This window comes from Hemiscyllium ocellatum, chromosome 39 (genome assembly GCF_020745735.1).
Source record: "Hemiscyllium ocellatum isolate sHemOce1 chromosome 39, sHemOce1.pat.X.cur, whole genome shotgun sequence".
Classification (NCBI taxonomy): Eukaryota; Metazoa; Chordata; class Chondrichthyes; order Orectolobiformes; family Hemiscylliidae; genus Hemiscyllium; species Hemiscyllium ocellatum.
The window spans coordinates 22,497,129-22,518,653 of record NC_083439.1 but is presented as its reverse complement, the minus strand read 5'-3'; the positions used below and the strand labels follow the sequence as shown (position 1 = coordinate 22,518,653).

At 40.5% G+C, this 21,525-nt stretch overlaps 1 protein-coding gene across 3 annotated transcripts in view; it reads left to right on the top strand.

Moving 5' to 3' along the window:
• Nucleotides 1-21,525, top strand: part of tcf12 (transcription factor 12) — a 332,010-nt gene that overhangs the window by 65,626 nt on the left and 244,859 nt on the right. For all 3 annotated transcript variants that reach the window (XM_060853127.1, XM_060853128.1, XM_060853126.1), the window contains exon 4: nucleotides 2,754-2,824. In XM_060853127.1, the coding sequence (XP_060709110.1) occupies nucleotides 2,754-2,824 (71 nt within the window). The remainder of the gene's footprint in view (nucleotides 1-2,753; nucleotides 2,825-21,525) is intronic.

Sequence of the window (21,525 nt, the reverse complement as noted above, 5' to 3'; positions counted from 1 at the left end):
GGAGCTAATGGTATTTACAGATTGGAGATATTTCTAGATTTCCCTGCTGGCAAACTGATGGCACTGATATAGAACTGTATAAAATTTTTAAATGTAGTCATCCATTGCTAGAACTTTTAATCTTTTTAAATATTTATATCTTAAAAATCTTACACTGAGAATCTATCAATGTTGTCCTTCCAGTAATTATCGTGAAAAATGTCGGTAAAAGTACCAAAGAAACTCAATTACTTCACGTTTTGTGCAAGGTTGTTAGCAATGAGAGTCCGATCCTGGAGTCATAGACCTGGCGGCAACAACTGGTTCAGGTCCACCACAGGACCAGATGATGAAGGCATGTGAAGGCATGCTGTTTTAACTCTTGAAGTTTCATAGGTCTTTTTGTTTTCTGTTTGGTTTACATCAATCACCACCTCTTCAACCTCCTAACTTCTGGTGCAACCCTCTGTTATGACTAATTAGCCACAAGTTGTCAGTTTGTGTATCAATGCTTAAAAATATTACCCAGTCTGTATTGCAAATATCTTATACTTGAGCCTAGGTGAGCCCAACAGTTGTGAAGCAACTGGAAGTTCTCCTTCTATAGATCGTAATGAATATGTCCATCTTCTTCTGTACTTCACCTAAGTGAGTAACATACTACACTATTTGAAATGCTACAGACTTCTGTGGCTGTTTTTCCCAGAACATTTTCTTTTTGAGATTGGTGTGGCACCACACCATTTGTCCCCTAGCATTTGCGAGCACATATGTTCTCTATAGTTAGTTTTGATCTTTTGTTGTCCATTGTGCTGGTGCAGACATGACTAGGTGCTGTTGAAATGCCAAAAATACATCACATCCTTTTGTTTGAAATGAAATGACCTACTTGGGTATTGACACGATCTTTTCTGTAGATATGTGATGTTTTGCCTGCTCACCCAACAAAATTAGTTTGCAAATATATTGCTTTTGGGGGAGAATCTTGTGGTGTGTGGCCTTTTGTCATTTGGGATCTAAATTTAGTACAGTGGTGCTACTAGAAAGCAGAAGTATTTTTCTCTTGATCAAGCAACCACTGGAAATGTTTGAACAATTGTTGACAACAGAAAAAATTTAGGTTATCTTTTTAAGCATTTGTGATTGAATTGCTTATTCTGAGGCTCATTCGGCTGGAATGGATGAAGTAGTGAGGAACAGTCTGTTGATTTGTAAAGCAGGACTTATTGTAATATTTGGGAAAAGAAAACATTAGAAAACATTTAGAACAACATGAAAACATTTGAAAAATTTGAGGGCACCATTTGTTTAGCATTTGTCTTGTTTTTCTGCATTAATCAAAGTCTTTTTATTTCTTTACAGCAGTTATAATTGCCATTTTAGTATAAGCTTGTGCTGAAGTCAAGAACTGCAGAACTTTAAGTGGATGTGTTCATATAAGACAGGCAGTGTTTTTGTCAGTGCACTGAGTGGTGTGGTAGGTCAGAGCTCTGTTTGAATTCTGAAATCTGGCAACTTTCTCAACAGGGTAATCTCTCCTTGTGTCCCTTATGAGTTGGACAGCATCAGAAATATTCCTTTTGGCAAATGCAACACGGTGTCTAATTTGCTACTTACTAAAATGTGTGCTTCCATTTGGGGTTTCAAGAATGGAAGTCACTGGTGCAGTAGAGCTGTGTTGTTGAAGCACCACTAAGTGCATTTCACTTCATGGTAAATTAGAAAGTCTTGGTTTTGGCTTTTATTCAAAGTTGAAAAGTGGTTAATTTCCTGGTGTTTTGCACCCTTTTGGCAAATTAATAGGTAAAGGGGGATGAGCTGCCTCTCCTCTTTTCAGTCTTGACAGATTTATGGTGTTTTTAGCAAAATATTATGTCTTTCTTCAATCAAAGTGTAACTAGTTCACCAGAAACAATAAAGAATCATTACTAGGTTTTCTTGAGTGAATGAGTAATTTTGCCATCTGCTCACTTGAAAGGGAAGTATATGAAAGACAGCATATGTGCACACAAGTACATACATAAAGGTAGTGTCCAATTCCAATGGAAGATGTAAAGAAAATACAGTTTTGAGTCTTAAGGCATAAGGTTTTAACCTGTGATCACGTTTGCTTAATTGACGCATATCAAGTAGTGGCAAATATTCATCTTGTCTTTGTGTGCTTATATTTTAATTTGTGTAGCTTGATATCTGTTCTTTGTTTTCATGCTTAATTGTAGGTGATAACTTTCACATGTGATAAAAGACATCAAACAGATGTAAATGAAAATGGGAGATGAAGGTTTTCTTCTTACCTGACTAGCTTAAATGTCTTGGGATAAAATATTAATTTTAGTTCTGACTTTTTATCCATGTTAATTTAATGAAATTTGGCAAAACTGTGTGGATCAGCTGATTGTTGTGACCATTTAAGTCAGTAATTTGCTTACTTTTGAAAACCATGTTAGTTGGTGAAGATCTTAGTTGATAGAATTTGAAAATTGATTGAATGAGTCTTATGAAATGAAGCCCGGCAGTTCAGGAAAAAAAATGGAAAATAACTTAATTAGTAATACATAGCAATGTTTCATTCTATAAATTTTGAAGAAAACTGTCTAGTGGTTCGTGCTAACTCGTGTCTTAAATATTTTCAACAATCTAGTAGTGAGATCTTACCTAATTCAGAGCTTTAAAGAAGGAAAAACTTGGTGTGTGGATGTAATAACAAACAACTGAAGTGATAAACACCTTGAGACTTGTATTCATCACAGTAATAAGACATTTTCTTTTGATAGTCATGGAAGAACGGGCAGGTACAACTTGGGGATCAGGCGATCAAGCAAGTCCGTCATATGAATCATCAAGGGTAAGTCTGCCTCACATTGAAATGAATAATTCCTGCACCAAGTTCTCTTGGAAAAGAATGTTGTGTATAGTGTTTAGATTTTCATACTGCTTTCAGCTGTTAAAATCAAGGTAATCTTTGGGTTTTTGTCATGCTTCCACAGTCTCCAACTATTGTGATTCTTTGACACCAACCATGTAAGCACAATACCTACAAGTTCAGGTACGTTATGTGGTGGGTAACTTGTTTCTGACTCCCAACACCCTGTCTCTGATCTACAAGGCTCAAGGAGAGGTCTGATTCAGTAAAACTTTCCAGGACAATAACGGCTTAAATGGTATCATTATAACAACACCGTTGGAGAACCTACATACAAATGACATTGAATACAGAACAAAGAAAGAACAAAAAAAATTTGCAGCCCAGGAACAGGCCCATCAGCCCTCCAAGCCTGAGCCGATCCAAATGTACTATCTAAACCTGTCGGTCAATTCCTAAGCATCTGTATCCCTCTGCTCCCGACCTACTCATGCATTTGTCCAGACGCATCTTAACTGAATCTACTGTGCCTGCCTTTACCCCCTCTGCTGGCAACGCGTTCCAAACGCCCACCACCCTCTATGTGAAGTACTTGCGGCATGTATCCCCCTTAAATTTGCCACCTCTCACCTTGAAAGCACGACCCCTCGTTATTGAATCCCTCATCCTGGGGAAAAAGCTTGTCTCTGTCTACTCTGTCTATACCCTTCATGATATTGTAAACCCCAATCAGGTCCCTCCCCAATCTCCTTTTTCCTAATGAAAATAAACCTAACTTACTCAACCTCACTTCGTAGCTAGCTCTTTCCATACCAGGCAACATCCTCATAAACCTTCTCTGCACCCTCCAAAGAGTCCACATCCTTTCGGTAATATGGTGACCAGAACTGTGCACAGTATTCTAAATGCAGCCAAACCAATGTCTTGTACAAGTTTAATGTGACTTGCCCACTCAATACCCCGTCCGATGAAGGCAAGCATACTATAATGCCTTCTTGATCACACTATCCACCTATGCAGCAACCTTCAGGGTACAATGGACCTGCATTCCCAGATCTCTCTGCCCATCAACATTTTTCAAGGCTCTTCCGTTCATTGTATAATTCGCTCTAGAATTCGCCTTGCCCAAATGCATCACCTCACGGTTTTCAATCCAGAAAAATATCTGCCACTTTTCTGCCCTACTCTCCAGTCTATCTATATCCTCCTGTATTCTCTGACAGTCTGTTATGCTTTCTGCTACTCCACTAATCTTCGTGTCATCTGCAAACTTGTTGATCGTACCAACAGTGCCTGCTTCCAGATCACTTGTGTATATTACAAACAACAGTAGCCCCAACACTGACCCCTGTGGAACACCACTGGTCACCTTTCTCCATTTCGAGAAACTTCCTTCAACAGCTACTGTCTCCTGCTGCTCAACCAGTTCTTTATCCACCTAGCCAGAAGGCTCTGCACAGCATGTGACTTCACTTTCCCCATTAGTCTATCATGGGGAACCTTATCAAATGCCTTACCAAAGTCCATGTATATAACATCTACAGCCCTTCCTTCATCTATCAACTTGGTTACTTCCTCCACGATCTCCCCTACACAAAATCATGTTGCCTATCACTGATAAGCCTATTCTTTTCTAAATATAAATAGGTCCTATCCCTCAGTACCCTCTTCAGCAACTTCCCCACCACCGATGTCAGGCTCACTGATCTGTAGTTTCCCAGAATATCCCGGCTACCTTTCTTGTACAGAGGCACAACATGCGCAACCTTCTAGTCCTCAGCACTTCACCTTAATTTAAGGATGCCACAGAGATATGTCAGAGCCGCAGCTATTTCCTCTCTTGCCTCCCTCAGCAACTTGGGATAGATCTCATCTGGTCCTGGGATTTGCCCACCTTTTTAATAACCTCGAGCCTACCCAATACATCTTCCCTCCTTATGTCAATGTGATCCAGAGAAAACAAATTTCTACCTCTAATCTCAACATTCATCATGTCCCTCTCCTCAGTGAACACTGATGCAAAGTAATCATTCAGAATCTCACCCATTCTCTCAGGTTCGACACACAGCCTTCCTTCATTATGCTTTACTGGACCAGTCCTTTCTCTAGTTACCCGCTTGCGACTTATAGAAGAATAAAATGCTTTGGCATTCTCATTAATTCTGCTTGCTTCAGCTATTTCATGGCCCCTTTTAGCCTGCTTGATTCCTTGTTTAAGAGTTGTCCTACTCTTCCGATATTCCTCCAGGGTGCGTTCTGTTCTTAGCTGCCAAGACCTTTATGTACGCTTCCCTTTTCCTCTTGGCTAGTTGAATTTCTCCTGTCATCCACGGTTCACGAATCTTGCCCTTCCTATCCTTTGCCTTCAGTGGGACTTGCCTATCCTGCGCTATCTTTAATTTATCTTTGAAAGCCTCCCACATCCCAAATGTGGACTTCCCTACAATATTTGTGCCCAATCCACACTTGAGCTCCTGCCTAATTTTGATATAATTGGCCTTGGCCCAGTTTAGTACTTTTCCCTTAGGACCACTCTCTTCTTTATCTACAAGTATACTAAAACTTACAGAATTGTGGTCACTGTTCCCAAAGAAATCCCCCTCTACAACTTCTACCACCTGTCCTGGCTCATTCCCTAGTACCAGGTCTAATATGGCCCCTTCTCTCGTTGGACTGTTGACATACTGCTCTAGAAAACTCTCTTGGACGCATCTGCCAAATTCTACCCCATCCAGACCTCTGACATTAAGTGTATCCCAGTCAATGTTGGGAAAATTAAAATCTCCCATCACCACTACCCAATTACCTCTACATCTTTGCATAATCTGTTTACCTATTTGCTCTTCTACCTCATGCTCACTGTTAGGAGGCCTGCAATACAGCCTCAACAGTGTAACTGCACCCTTCTTATTTCTCAGCTCCACCCATAATGCCTCACTACCCAAGACCTCCATAGTATCCTCCTTTAGCATAGCTGTGATATCTTCCCTGACCAGCAATACAACTCCACCTCACATTTTACTTCCCTCCCTGTCCTGTCTGAAGCGTCTATATCCTGGAACATTTAGCATTTCAGGCCACCAGGTCATCAGCTCTCTGCCTACTCTTCCCCTTGGTAATACTATTTTCATAATTCTTAGTCTCCAGTCTCCACCTCGCTACCTACTTGTTTTCTCTTCCAATTCCCAGTCTCCTGCCACATTAATTAAGGGCTGATTGTTCACCACCAGTACTCAAGGGTAGTTAGGAATGGGCAACAAATACTGTTTTATTTTTCGAGCAGCATGCCACATGTGAACTTTTTTTAAAAAAAAATTAATTTTTTTTCAGAAGATATCCAGCATATAGAAGGGGCAACCTTATTGTGATGCCTGGCAATTTGGATATAGACATTTAATTACATGCCTAACTGAAGCATGGTCTTGTCAAGCCATTACTTCATAATGTAAATTTTTTGAATTTCAAATAAAGTCTATTCGTGAGGTGCTTGGATAGGGTAAGGGGACAAGTTCTTTTCCCTGGGGTGGGAGTCCAGACCTGAGGGCATAGGTTTCGGGTGAGAGGGGAAAGATTTAAAAGGTACCTAAGAGGCATCAGAGGGTGGTACGTGTATGGAATGAGCTGCCAGAGGGAGGTGATGGAGGCTGGTACAATTTCAACATTTAAAAGGCATTTGGATGGGTACATGAATAGAGGGGCATGAGCCAAGTGTTGGCAAATGGAACTGGATTAATTTAGGATATCTGGTCGGCATGGACGAGTCGGACCAAAGGGCCTGTTTCAGTGCTGTACAGCTCTATCTATGACTCTAAATTAGAAGTGTGGGGACATACACTGGCAACATGAAACTAAGTTATTCATTTGTAAAGTAAATCTGCATCACCTAAGGATGCCATAATGTTTAAGCACTGATTTGATTTCAGAAGCTTTTGTGGGTTTTCTCCCTAAGTAGTAGCACACACTTACTTATTTTCCTACCTCTTCACACTCTTGCTACAAGTTAGCAATTCAAGCTGCATCCTCTTCTTTTGAATTTTCTTGTTATTTAGTTTCCCTTGGGTTCACATCTGTGTTCTACAATACAGTTTCACGGAATTGCAACCTTCAGCAATTTTTTTCAAGTGAATTCTCTGATGAGAAGACTAAGTTCACCCATTTTAGTAAAGTCGCTTGTTTGCGAGAACAGTATTGAATATTGGTTAAAGTCAATCCCATTATTTTGTTTGCCAGCAAAGTAACCATGAGCTGCACTACATTTTTGTTATCCATCCCTTAAGTTGAGCAAGGTTATAATTTTGAACAGTAAAATGAAATCCCTAAACATTTAACTGCAGTCAGGTTTGTCAGAGTTTTCAAAAAATTCATAAAATACATTTTATCAAGTTATCCAACATTAGCGTTTCACAAGGAGGATATTGTGAAATGGGCACTGACTAGTGCTTAACACTAGATATGCTATACCTAATCGTCATATTTTGACAACTCTTAACATAATCTGGGTAAATTGCTTGAGCCACAGTATTCAGTAAAGTCGATTGCATTTGAAATCCTGAGTGACTTAAGTTGTCTAATGGATAATTTTGTGATGAATTGCAATCTTGATAGTGATTCGAATTCTTTAATTTATGCTGTGTAAAATTCAACATTCTGCTTAGAAATTAAAATTAGTTCAGTTTAACATGGAGTCATACAGCATGGAAACAGACTGTATGTTTGGTCCAAAAAATGAGGTCTGCAGATGCTGGAGATCACAGTTGAAAATGTGTTGCTGGTTAAAGCACAGCAGGTTAGGCAGCATCCAAGGAATAGGAAATTCGACGTTTCGGGCATAAGCCCTTCATCAGGAATCTTCCATTCCTGATGAAGGGCTTATGCCCGAAACGTCGAATTTCCTATTCCTTGGATGCTGCCTAACCTGCTGTGCTTTAACCAGCAACACATTTTCAACTGTTTGTTTGGTCCAGTCAGTCCATGCTCAAGATAATCCCAAATTAAACTAGTCCCATCTGCCTGCTCCTGGCCCATATCCCTCTATACCTTGCCATTCATGTCCTTATCCAAATTTCTTTTAAATGTTGTAATTGTGCCCACATCCACCCCTTCCTCAGGAAGTTCATTCCATGTGTGAATCACCCTCTGTTTAAAAAAAAATCCTGTCATGTCGTAATTGAATTTCTTTCCTCTCACTTTAAAATGTGTCCCCTAGCCTTGAAATTCCCCATCCCCCAACCTTCCACTAGCCTTATCTATTCCCCTCAATTTTATAAATTTCTGTAAGATACATGGACTTGGGTGTTAAGGCTGAAATAAAGCAGTAAATGTGTTTAAAATGTCATCTTTCAATCTGTTTACAGCTTACAAAGACCTAAACACACACTCACTAATTTTGTTTTGTGAAACATGCTTATTTGGATGCATGTATTAGGGTCCACCATGTCGTCATTGCAATCAAACATGTTTTCATGCTCTGTGAAATTCTGGCACATCTGTATGGCATTTGTGCCCTTGGCTTGGGAAGCAGGCAGGCAAGTGGCAGGCTTCACCTGGTTTTTCAGGGATTTGTGGCTCCTTTGTTGAATAAGTTTCTGCATCTTCAGTATGTAGCAGAGTGTTGTTCCATAGTTCTGTGTTGGATATTACATGCTATCCTCTCTTAGTAGAATGAAAAGAGTCTTGTTCTCGTGATCGTTCACCCGTTGCCTCATGCGCAGTCATAGCTATTTGAAATTGGTGCAAGCATTTGATAATTGTGGCTGGCATCACCATCTTCCATGGCTACTTTTTCATGAACATGGCCTTTAAATCAGTTGTGTTGCACATATCAGCAATGGCTTTGATAATCTGAAAGATCAGCTGCAGTTCGTAGTGAATTTTCAGGTTCCAAGACACCACCTAATTCATTGACTGTGGTATAACAAGACATCAGCTGTTAAGGTCAGATTCCAATCGGCATCACTTTGGCGTCTTTTCACAGCTTTAGCCAAACTTTCACAGGGCAATTTTGATAACAAATAAAGGCTGGCCAAGGGCTTCAAGATTTTGTTGTCAGTATTGATGATTTTTCATTGATACACTTATGCTTCAAATGCTGGAGATTATCCAGATGGTTGTGTTGGTGTTGTACTATGTGGCTTCTTCAACTTTCTTATAATGAGAAGTGGCATAATATTTGGTCACATCTGTGTTTGTGTACAGCAGTGATATATTCTTTACTCTTGCTTTCCAACCTTACAAGTTGTACCTTTTAAACTTAAAACAGGGATCTAGCAAAAGATAATAAAATATATTCCCCTCATGTCTTTATTGAATCTCTCTCCTCTCTTCTTTAAAATCAGCCACAGAGTCTGGAAGCCCCACATCCTAGGGAGCCCTACCTAGATCCCTCGTGATTTTATGAATTTCTATATATTCATGTTAGAAACATGGCTTGGTGAATATTTGATCAGAATTTGGATGAGGTCCACAATGTGCCATTGCTGCTGCAACCACTGGACCTTCCTAATTACAACATGGCAGACAATGTATCATGACTTGCATTGGTCTAGATTCAGTAGTTAGAGGTGAACGCTTTTTGGCCCAACCTCTTTGCAAAGGATAACTCCCTTTACTTGCAGGATAGGATCAGAGATGGGAACGTTCTCTAAGAGCTACGTTGAACCATGTAAGTAGAGCTTAGGATTGTCTGTGTAGGCAGATTTTGCTATACTTTTCCTTGAGAGAGAATGTCTGTTCGATGAATTTACCTCGTATTTCAGAATAGCTGACAAGCTTGATAGTGTAATCTCCCATTTTTTTCATTGTCAGCTTGCCACTTGGGTCTACTTTGCCTTTATTCCAATCAGCATAATTTTGGCGTCTTTTCACAGCTTTAGCCAAACTTTCACAGGACGATTTTGATAACATGGCACGGTGGCACAGTGGTTAGCACTGCTGCCTCACAGTGCCAGAGACCTGGGTTCAATTCCTGCCTCAGGCGATTGACTGTGTGGAGTTTGCACGTTCTCCCCGTGTCTGCGTGGGTTTCCTCCGGGTGCTCCGGTTTCCTCCCACAGTCACAAAGATGTGCGAGTCAGGTGAATTGGCCATGCTAAATTGCCCGTAGTGTTAGGGGTAAATGTAGGGGTATGGATGGGTTGCGCTTCGGCGGGTCGGTGTGGACTTGTTGGGCCGAAAGGCCTGTTTCCCCACTGTAAGCAATCTAATCTAATCTAAGATTTTCTGCTCTAGTGTGGTACACAATTTTGGCTAATCTGGAGTTTCAGAACTTGTTCAAAATTTTGAATCCTTATGGGCATCAGTCTGTTGGATTTTCTATTTTGCCAACATGACTGGGGAATGACTTTGCTATTGCTAGATCCAGAATGCTGTTTCTCAGTGCACGTCTGTACACTGTGACCTGGTGCTTATTCAACACAGGCAGTTTCTTTTGTTAACCTATGCATGGACCCATGTTGGCTGAAGTGATTGGACTTGTACTCTTCTTTTCTAAAAAAAAAGCTTAGCATGTACTATGTAGTATAGTATTTGTGAATTTGAAAAACATTACATTGCTTGAGTGGAGAATTTCGGGCAAATGAGGCTGAAGGTGTTTTTGACAAATCTGGAAGACGATTGGGTTGGTGTTGGAATAATAGTTGGATGAACCTCAGGAAGCTTTGAACACATGTTTTAGATGTCACTCATGCCATTGTCGATAGTTTCTATTCAACATATTCAGAGATGTTATTACACAGCTCTGGAGCAGTTGGGATTTGAACCTGGGCCTCCTAGTCTAGAGGTAGGAGCAATATCATTGTACCACAAGATCCTTAAAGAAAACTGTTGTATAATAAATTACCCAAAGTGGAGTAACTGGATTTTTGAAGCAATGCCTGATGCAGGAAATTCAGAAACTGAAGATGATGATTGTCATAGAATCCCTACAGTGTGGAAACAGGCCATTTGGCCCAACAAGTTCACACTGACCCTCCAAAGAGTAACCTGCCCAGACCTATTACTTTACATTTTTTTTCTAATAAATGCACCTAACCTACACATCCCTGAACACCATGGGCAATTTAGTATGACCAATTCACCGAACCTGCATATCTTAGATACAAAACCCACACAGACATGGGAGGAATATACAAACTCCACACACAGTCACCCAAATCAACTCTGGGTCCCTGGTGCTTTGAGGCAACAGTGCTAACCACTGAGCCACTACTAGTCACAAAAATGTTTAGTCAGGTTGTGGATTTATTTAATCGTACCATGCCTCAATGGCATTTGGATGACCTTTTATTAAAATGTTGTTTAAGCTCGCTCACTCAATCCAGAAGTTAAGTATCTTCAATAGTCACAGGTGCCAGAAGACTAGAAGTTGGCTGACGTGCCACTATTTAAGAAACATGATAATGAGAAGCCAGGAACTATAGACTGGTGAGCCTGGCATCCATGGGGAGCAAGTTGCTGGCAGGAATCCTGAGGGGCAGGATTTTCATGTATTTGAGAATATGTTTTTTGCATAGAAAATAGTATCTCACTGACTTGATTGATGAAGGAATAGTAGTGGACTTTGTCAAATACCTTGCTGAAATCCATACAGACAAAGTTCCTTATGGTAGACTGGTTAGCAAGGTTTGATCACATGGAATTCTGGCAGAGCTAGCCATTTGAATACAGAACTGGTGTGAAGGTAGAAGACAGGGTGGGAGTGGCGGAGTGTTGCTTTTCAGATTGGAGGCCAGTGATATGCCACAAGGGTCAGTGCTTTTTGTCATGTACAAAAATGATTTGGATGTGAACATAGGAGGTATAGTTAGTAAATTTGCAGATTACATCAAAATTAGAGATGTAGTGGACAGCCAAGAATGTTACCTCAGAATATAAAAGGACCTCTATCAGATTGGCTGATGGGTCAAAAAGAGGCATTTGGAGTTTAATTTAGATAAATGTGAAGTTGAACAAAGTGATCTTGGAGTGCAGGTTCATAGTTCCTTGAAAGTGGAGTTGCAGGTAGACAGGATAGTGAAGATGATGTTTGATATGCTTCCTTTTATTGGTCAGTGCATTGATAAAAATAGGTTGGGAGGTTGTGTTGAGGCTGTACAGGACATTGGTTAGGTCACTTTTGAAATGCTGCATGCAGTTCTTGTCTTGTTGCTATTGGAAGGATGTTGTGAAACTTGAAATAGTTCAAAAAGATTTACAAGGATGTTGCCAGGGTTAAAGGGTTTGAGCCATAGAGAGAGGCTGAAAAGGCTGGGACTATTTTTACCTGGAGCTCGGAGGCTGAGGGGTGACCTTTACAGAGGTTTATAAAATCATGAGGTGTGGATAGGGTAAATAGACAAGGGACTTTCCCCAGGGTGAGTACAAAACTAGGGCATAGGTTTAAGGTGAGAGGGGAAAAATTTAAAAGGGACCTAAAGAGGCAATTTTTTCAGAGGGAGGTGTGTGTATGGAATGAGCTGCCAAAGGAATTAGTAGAACCTGGTACATTTACAACATTTAAAAGGCATCTGGATGGGTATATGAATAGGAAAGGTTTAAAGAGATATGGGCCAAATGCTGGCAAATGGGACTAAATTAATTTGGGATATCTGGTTGGCATGGATGAGTTGGACCGAAGGGTCTGTTTCCATGTTGTATGTCTCTCAGAAAACAAATCAATTTTCCCTGCACTCTAGAACTGAAGTTCTCAGAAGTAATGTGTTATTAACCTTCATCCCATGTACAAGAAAAATCCAATTATTGTGCAGACTTGAAATGTATACTTAAAGTTCCATTCTTGAGTGACTCAACAACATGAAGTTACCCATATTTAATGACAGTGCCATATCACTCTTTGAGTTGTCTATTCAGATTTCAGCTGTGATACCATTCTTGCTCGATGAAAATGGAAGATATTGTCTGGTTGGCCTGTGAAGTGAAGAGAATTTAAGTACTTTGGCGATGAAAGCACCGACTTTAGTAGAGGAGAAAGTTAGGGTTTTAGTTTTCATATGTTTTTGAGAGAAAATCTGCATAGATGTATTCCAAGAAGAGATTACCCATTGAGTGCTTTGCAGGCAACTGTGCCTTAAGATATCATGTGTATTCAACAATGAGATTAACTGAGGAGGTAATTTCAGAAAAAATCTGCAGTTAAAATAAGTCAACACATTAGCAATGATCAAATACTGCTTTACAAAACAAATCGTTGCTTAATTATTGGGGATCCTTGAAGAGAGATATCTTGACATTAAAAATGGAAAAGAGTTGTTTCCTCAGATTGGTTTGCAGTTGTTTTGTGTGCTTCGGAGTTTGAAGAGAAATGGAATCCATTAATGAAATGTTAATTATCTTAATGTCCACTGATGAAGGGCATTTTTAATTAAGCACCTAGAGCAGTTGTACATGGAGACTGTTAAGGGACTTCTGTGGCACACTAGTAGTATCCTTACCTCTGACCTGGATGCCTGTTTGAAGTCCTCACCTGCTGCAGAGTTTGTTCAGAAAATGTGACTGGAGACTGTTGGTCATTGTGGTAGTATGTAGAAGGCAGATGTTCGCAATGCTGTTTTCTGCAAATTTGTGTATTATCAAGAACAACACTGGTGTTAGAGTCTGGGATACAGACTTCCCCAAATACTTGTTTAAAATGCATAAGTTGACTTTCTATTCTTTTCCTATGGCCCCCCCAAATACAAATCTGATTCCTTTTCCATTGCATTAATGTAAATTTAGAGAAGAATGTGTGCTAAGTCTTACATACACAAACATGATTGCAGAATGCAGTCCTGAAATTTCGAGGAAATCTTGTAATAGAGGTAGAGTTTAATGTATTCAGTCACAAAATCAGTGACTCTCATACACTGCATTATATGGCATGTACCTTTACAAAACTAGCGTGTCCTCCCTTCTGGTGAATAACTCTGCAGGAGATCTACTCAGAACAGAGTAAAAAGACATATTGGTGCTTTCCAGATGTTACAATCTGTTGAGGGTGCACAATAATGTTCTTTTAAGAAGACAAAAACAAGTGCATTTTAATGCTTGGTCTTTCTGAGCCAACGCACAAAAGTGTTGAAGAGATTTTGTTGCTTAGCAGTTGTATCACATCGATATTAATCCTTAAGTTCTCATGGCCACTTTCCAAGTCCTCTTCTATTCTCTCCTTTCACTGCATTGCTCTGTTTTGTGAAGTAGAAATTTGGAAAGCGTTGATGGCGTTATAACCATTGGATTTAATGGAATCTTTTAAAAGGATATGATGTTTTCCAGAGTTTTAAGATGTAAAGAACTGATTAGGAGAGCTGATGTGCAAGTTCTGTTTCCCAGTTTGACTTGGGAGTCACTGCTGTTAATGGACTTTGACTGGTATTGCCAGAATAATATTATGTATAATTTGCTACATCACATTTGCCGATCAGAAAACAGGATTTTGGGCCTGTCAGATGTCCCTTCACTAAATTGTCTCCTTTTTACATATTTCTGATTCCATTCTGTCTTTCTACAGATTCTCATGACAATGCAAATGATATATCTTAATAGATATATAAAACTGAAATATTGCAGATGCTGGAAATCTGAAATCAAAAACAAAATGTTGGAGAGACCTTATCACCATTCTCTGCTTCCTTCAAGGAATCCATTCCATTTTTCCCAATTTTTCCATTTCATCTGTTCTGATGATGCTACCACCCATAGGAGTAACTCTGATGCCCTTTCTTATCCTCAGTTGTGGATTCACACCAGAGTTAATAGGGTCTTGAAACATGTCTGACCCATGTGTTACACTTCTGCCATCACCCCTTCCCCCACCCCCAAATCCTGTCCAAGGCCCTAAACCCACCTATCAGGGTGAAATAGTATCTTTATCTTGGTTGTGTGTATGTTCGTGAGTTCGGAAGTTGATTTCTAGATGTTTCATCCCCTGTCTAGGTGACATCTTCAATGCTTTGGAACTTCCTGTGCAGTGCTGGTGTACTGTCTTTTGGAATTTATTGCTTCCATTTCTGCTGCTTCCAATTGCTGGTTCCAGTTGTTTGTTGTAGTAGCTGGTACATTGGGTCTAGACCCAATGTGCTTGTTAATGGAGTCCATGGCTGAGTGTCATGCTTCTTGAAACTCTTTGGCTGTCCTGTGTTTAGCTTGTCCAATGCTCGTTGTTGTCTCAGTCGAATTTGTGGTCCTGAACTACTGAAGAAACCACCTGAACACACACACAAGAGAAGCTGCATTAAGTTCCTGTTCAAAAGAGCTACAATACACTGTAGCACTCATGACCTATGAAGGGAAGAAGAACATCTCTACGGATTATTTGCTAGAACGGATCTCCCCACAACTTCATCTGCAGATGCCTAACAGACAGACAGCGCAACAATAAGTTGTCGTGACCAACTCTCAAGCCACGCTACCTCACATAAAAAACATCTCTGAACTAACAGCCATACTTTTCTGACCACTGGGATTCATGACAGTCCATAAACTGACGGCCATGCTCAGACAATTCAACAGGACAAAAGGGCCTGCACCCATCATGTGCAGGACTAACGTAATTTATAGGATTCCATGCAAAGACTGCACGAAACACTATGTAGGGCAAACAGATAGACAACTAGCAATCTGCATCCATAAACACCAACTAGCATTTAAATGCCACAACAAACTGTCCCTCGTAGCCGTACACACTGATGCCAAGGACCACAAATTCAACTGGGACAACACAACGATCACAGGACAAGTTAAACACAGAACAGCCAGAGAATTTCTAGAAGCATGGCACTCAGCCACGGACTCCATCAACAAGCACGTTGACCTAAATCCTATACACCAGCCACTACGATGAACAACCGGAACTGGAAGCAGCTGAAACAGAACCACATAAATTCCAGAAGGGACAGTACTGTAGCACTTCACAGGAGGCTCCAAAACACTGAAGATGTCACCTAAACAGGGGACGAAACATCTGCAAATCAACTTTAGCCTGGTGATTCAGTGGTTAGCACTGCTGTCTCATATCGCCATTGTGCCAGATTTGACTCCAGCCTCGAGCGACTGTCTGTGTGGAGTTTGCACATTCTCCCCATGTCTGCATGGGTTTCCTCCGGGTGCTCCAGTTTCCTCCCACAGTCCAAAGATGTGCAGGTCAGGTGAATGGGCCATGCTAAATTGCCCATAGTGTAAGGTGCATCAGTTAGAGGGAGATGGGTCTGGGTAGGTGACTCTTCTGAGGGTCGGTGTGGACTGGTTGGGTCGAAGGGCCTGTTTCCAGACTGTAGGAAATCTAATCTAATCAACTTCCCAACTCTGCGAACATACCCACAACCATGACAGCTGGCACCCGAGCTACAAATTTTTACACAAATCTTGAATAGTATTTTTATTTCTTTCAATCTAGCCTACTGTACTCTCTGCTCTCAGTGTGATCTCCTTTACTTTGGTGAGACCAAACTCCAGACTTGGTTGTTTGCTTGTGGAACCTCTTCCTTTTGTCCGTAAGAATAACTGTGACCTTCAGTTACTTGCTGTTTCAATCAATCACTTTGCTCTCATCCAAACAATTTGGTCCATGGCCTATTCGTATTCCATTGGTGCTTAGAAGCTGCAAGAACAGCTATATGCAGAAACTTCAATTATTAACTTACAAGTTATTTGCTTCTTAATCTTTTAAGTGGCTGCCTGATCCCAGACCCAGCTTCACTTCTGAGTTAGAGGTAAGGGTATCATTTGTTGCCTGGTCCATCCCATTGGCAGTCATAGATATACTATTAAGGTTTCTGTAGCATTTCCCATGTTGAGTACTCTGCCTCTTTGATTGTTACACAGAAGATCTCAGCTGATCTGATGTGGCAAGGGGAGGCAGTGGCTTAATGGTATTATTATTAGACTATTAGTCCAGAAACTTGGCTCATGTTCTGAGGAGCTGGGTTCAAATCCTGCTATGGTAGATGGTGGAACTTGAATTCAATAAAGAATCAGGAATTAGTGGTCTAATGATGACCATGAAACAATTGTTGATTGCTGAGAAAAACCCACTGCTTCATTAATGTCCTTTTAGGAAAGGAAATCTGTTATCTTTGTCTGGTTTGCCCTACATCTGACTCTAGATTGACAGCAGTGGTTGACTCATAAATGCCATCTGGGCAATTTGGGATGGGCAGTAAATGCTGACCTTTAAAATAAAGGTATTTTCAGGTAGAAAATATCTGGTCTCTGAATCTGGCCAGTAGCTGCCCAGCAAATTTGAATACTGCAGTTGTAAAAGGAAGGATGTAGAAAGGTATCCGCAAACATGATCCATTTACTTTACCCTGAAAACCGTTTCTCAAAGGCTATCCCCAGAGCCTGTTAATTCTGAACTTAAACGGCTTCTTACTGATTTATTAAATTATTAATTGGAGAAGAAATGAATTGGATTTCCGTGATGAAAAGCCTGGAATCCTTACCTGCATACTGAGCATTTTTGCCCTGGTGAGTTTTGATGAGCTCCTTTCAGTCTCTTGCTCAAGTCAGTGGTTAGAGAACATTGGGCCCAGGAATGATATGAGAAAGTGGGAGGTAGGTGATCAGCTGTGATCTTGAGTGGCACAGCAGACTTAACTGCTGAATGGCATACTGCAGTTCTTTTGTTCCTCTGCACTGGTGATTCCTGTTGTCTAATCATCATTGTTCAACTGTTTGGTATTCTTAGATGATGGAGAAAGTGAGGTCTGCAGATGCTGGAGATCAGAGCTGAAAATGTGTTGCTGGAAAAGCGCAGCAGGTCAGGCAGCATCCAAGGAACAGGAAATTCGACGTTTCGGGCATTTCCTGTATTCCTGATGAAGGGCTTATGCCCGAAACGTCAAATTTCTTGTTCCTTGGATGCTGCCTGACCTGCTGCGCTTTTCCAGCAACACATTTTCAGCTCTATTCTTAGATGATGGTTACTCAAGAGTCTATAGATTTTGAGGCAATGACACTTACTTTTGTGAGGCAGGAACATTTACATTCCTGCAGTGACATTCAAAAAGTATCATGAGGCAAAGGAAAGATCAACGCTTTTAGAAACTGCCTTTGCTTACTTAGTATTACAGAAATGCAGTGTTTACTGCTTCAACATGTACATACCGTATATGACACAGCAAACAATTTTCCATATGATGTACCTCTGCAAACCACCACATCTATTTCAAATGTACCATTTCAAGAATTTTTTAATTAGATGGCTCCTTGCTTTCATGTTCACGTTGAGATCATCATCAGATTTCATCTTGAACACCCATTATGATAACATATGTTCAATGAGTGGATATTTATTAATGCATGTTTGTGACTCTTCATTTGCTGATCCTTCCCTTCAGTGATCTTTCGTGATCTCCTATGCTGTAAGATTCATTTTGGCCCATCACCTATGAACTGTTTGAAAGTTATTCAGTTAATTCCAGGTCCAATTTCCTTTACTCAATATGAAATTTAAATAAAATGGGTAGGGAGCATAATCAGAAACAGGTAAAAATCACCAGTGCAAAATTACAAATCAAAACTGGGTAATTAGCAGCACTAAAGATTAGTGTCATACAAAGTTAATTCCCTACCATAGACACCAAATATTCTTTCTGATAAATTTAGTTGTAGACCTTCATCAGTCTGTGCACCTAATTCACAACAATCAGACTTTGTGGCCTCAAGAATAAAGTGGTTGTAGTACAAAATGAGTATTTTGCACCTGTGTTCACTGTGGAGAAGGATGTGGAAGCTAGAGAACTTGAGGAAATAAATAGCGACATTGAAAATTATCTGTATTACAGAGGTGGTGGTGCTGGATGTGTTAAAATGTAGAAAGGTGGATAAATCCTGAGGAGCTGATTAGATGTACTCTCGAACTTTGTGGGGAGCGATGGAAGTGATTGCTGGCCTCTTGCTGAGATATTTAGAGTCATCAAGATGTTCAGCACGGAAACAGACCCTTTGGTCCAACTCGTCCATGCCGACCAGATATCCCTACTCAAGTCCAGCCCCACCTGCCAGCACCCGGCCAATATCCCTCCAAACCCTTTCTATTTGGAGGGATGTGCGCCAGGTGCTGGCAGGTCGGACGAGATTTGGGTTGGGATATCTGGTCAGCATGGGCGAGTTGGACCGAAGGGTCTGTTTCTGTGCTGTACATCTTGATGATTCCAAATATCTCAGCAAGGGGCCCAGCAATCACTTCCTTAGCTCATCGATAGCCACAGGTAAAGTGCTGAAAGACTGGAGATTGGCTAATATGGTGCCACTATTTAAGAAAGATGGTAAGGAAAAGCCAGGGAACTGTAGAACAATGAGCCTGATATCATTGGCAAGGCAAGTTATTGGAGGGAATCTTGAGTTACAGGATTTACATATTTTTGGAAAGCCAAGGACTGATTCGGGATTGTCAGCATGGCTTTGTTTGTGGGAAATTGTGTCTCACGAACTTGATTGAGTTTTCTGTACCAACGAAGATGATTGATGAGGGAGAGTTGTGGATGTGTCAAATGCCTTACTGGAGTCCATTGAGATCAAGATTCCTTATGGTAGACTGGTTAACAAGGTCAGGTCACAAGTAGCCATTTGGATACAGAACTGGCTCAAAGTTGGAAGACAGAGGGTGGTGGTGGAGGGTTGCTTTTCAAACTGGACATCTGTCACTAGCAGTTTGCCACAAGGATCGGTGCTGGGTCCACTGCTTTTCGTCACTTATAAAAATGTTTTGGATGTGAACATAGGAGGTATGGTTAGCAAATTTGCAAGTGACACCAGACTTGGTGATGCGACAGCCAGGTAACCCCAGAGTACAAATAGGATCTTGATCAGATGGGCCAGTGGGCTGAGGAGTGACAGATGGAGTTTAATTTAGATAATCGAGAGGTGTTGTATTTTGGAAAGGCAAATCAGGACAGGACTCAGATACCTAATGGTAAGGTCCTGGGAGTGTTGCTGAACAAAGAGACCTTGGAGTGCAGGTTCATAGTTCCTTGAAAGTGGAGTCGCAGGTAGGTAGGATAGTGAAGAAGGTGTTTTATATGCTTTCCTTTATTGGTCAAAGTATTGTGTACAGGAGTTGGGAGGTTATATTGTCGCTGTACAGGACAGTTGGTTATGCCACTTTTGGAATACTGCGTTCAAATCTAGTCTCCCTGCTATAGCAAAGATGTTGTTTAAACTTGAGGGATGTAGAAAAGATTTATAAGGATGTAGCCTTAGTTGGAGAGTTTGAGCTATAGGGAGATGCTGAATAGTCTTGGGGGTATTTTCCCTGGAGCATAGGAGGTTTGTGGGTGACCTTTATAGGAGTTTATAAAATCATGAGGGGCATAGATAGGGTGAATAGCCAAGGTCTTTTCCCCAGTGTGGAGGAGTGCAAAAGTAGAAGACATGGGTTTAAGGTGAGAGGGAAAGGTTTAAAAGAGACCTAATGGACACTCTTCATGCAGAGCGTGATGAGTATGGAATGAACTGCCAGAGGAAGTGATGGAGGCTGGTACAATTAGAACATTTAAAAGTTATCTGAATGGGTATAGGATTAGGAAGGGTTGAGAGAATATGGAACAAATGTTGGCAAATCGGAGTAGATTAATTTCGGATATCTAGTTGGCATGGACAAGTTGGATTGAAGGGTCTGTTTCCGTGTTGTACAGCTCTGTTACTGTATTTCCTCTTCTAATGCGAACTGTTTTCAAAGCATGAGTATTTATTTCCCTGAGTTCTCTAGCTTCCATTTGTTTTTCCACAGTAAAAACTGACATAAAATATTCATGTCATACCTCTTCTATCTCCTGAGATTCGACACAAAGAGGACCTCTTTGATCTTTAATGGGTCCTACTCTCTCTCTAGTTGTTCATTGTTCTCTTGCTCTTAATGTACTTGGAGAATCTATTTGGATTATCTTTAACCTTATTTGCTAAGGCTGTCTTATATCCTCTCTTTGACTTCCTGATCCCTCTCTTAAGAACACCCTGACGTGCACTATCCTGTTTGAGATTCATTTGAACCCATTTCATTGTTCTTCAATCCTATCAGCCTTGCCTGTAACTCCAACAAGAATATAATGACTTTTAACTTGCATTATCTCACTTTTAGAACATAGAACATTACAGCGCAGTACAGGCCCTTCAGCCCTCGATGTTGCGCCGACCTGTTTTGAAAACTTCTAACTTGTCAGATGTCCCTTTTACTTGTGAACAGTCTACTCCAAACAACTTTGCGAAGTTCTTGTTTCATACCATTAAAATTTACCATACTCCAATTTAAAAACCTGAATTTCTATGGAAGGCTTATGGTTTTCTATAAATATTTTAAATCAGTTGGAATTAAGATCAGTAGACTCAGTATTCCCTTACCATCACTGTCTTGTTATCCAAGAGCAGGTAAAGTTTTGCTGCTTCCTCTTGTATAACATGTACATATTGATAAAGAAAACTTTCTTGAACACATTTGACAAATTCTTCACCATTCATGCCTTTATTCAAGTCCCAGTCAATGTTTGGAAAATTAAAAATAAAGTTAAACCTGCAAGATTGAGAAGGTGGAGATTTCATGTTGACATCAACTAGTACAGGAAATGAATCTACTATCAGCATCACATGCCTGACATCTACCTGACTGGCTTAATTTGAGGACCAAATTACTGCAAATGCTGGAATCTGAACTGAAAACAAAAAATGCTGGACATGACGGGTCAGGCAGCACTCATGGAGAGAAAGCAAGCTAA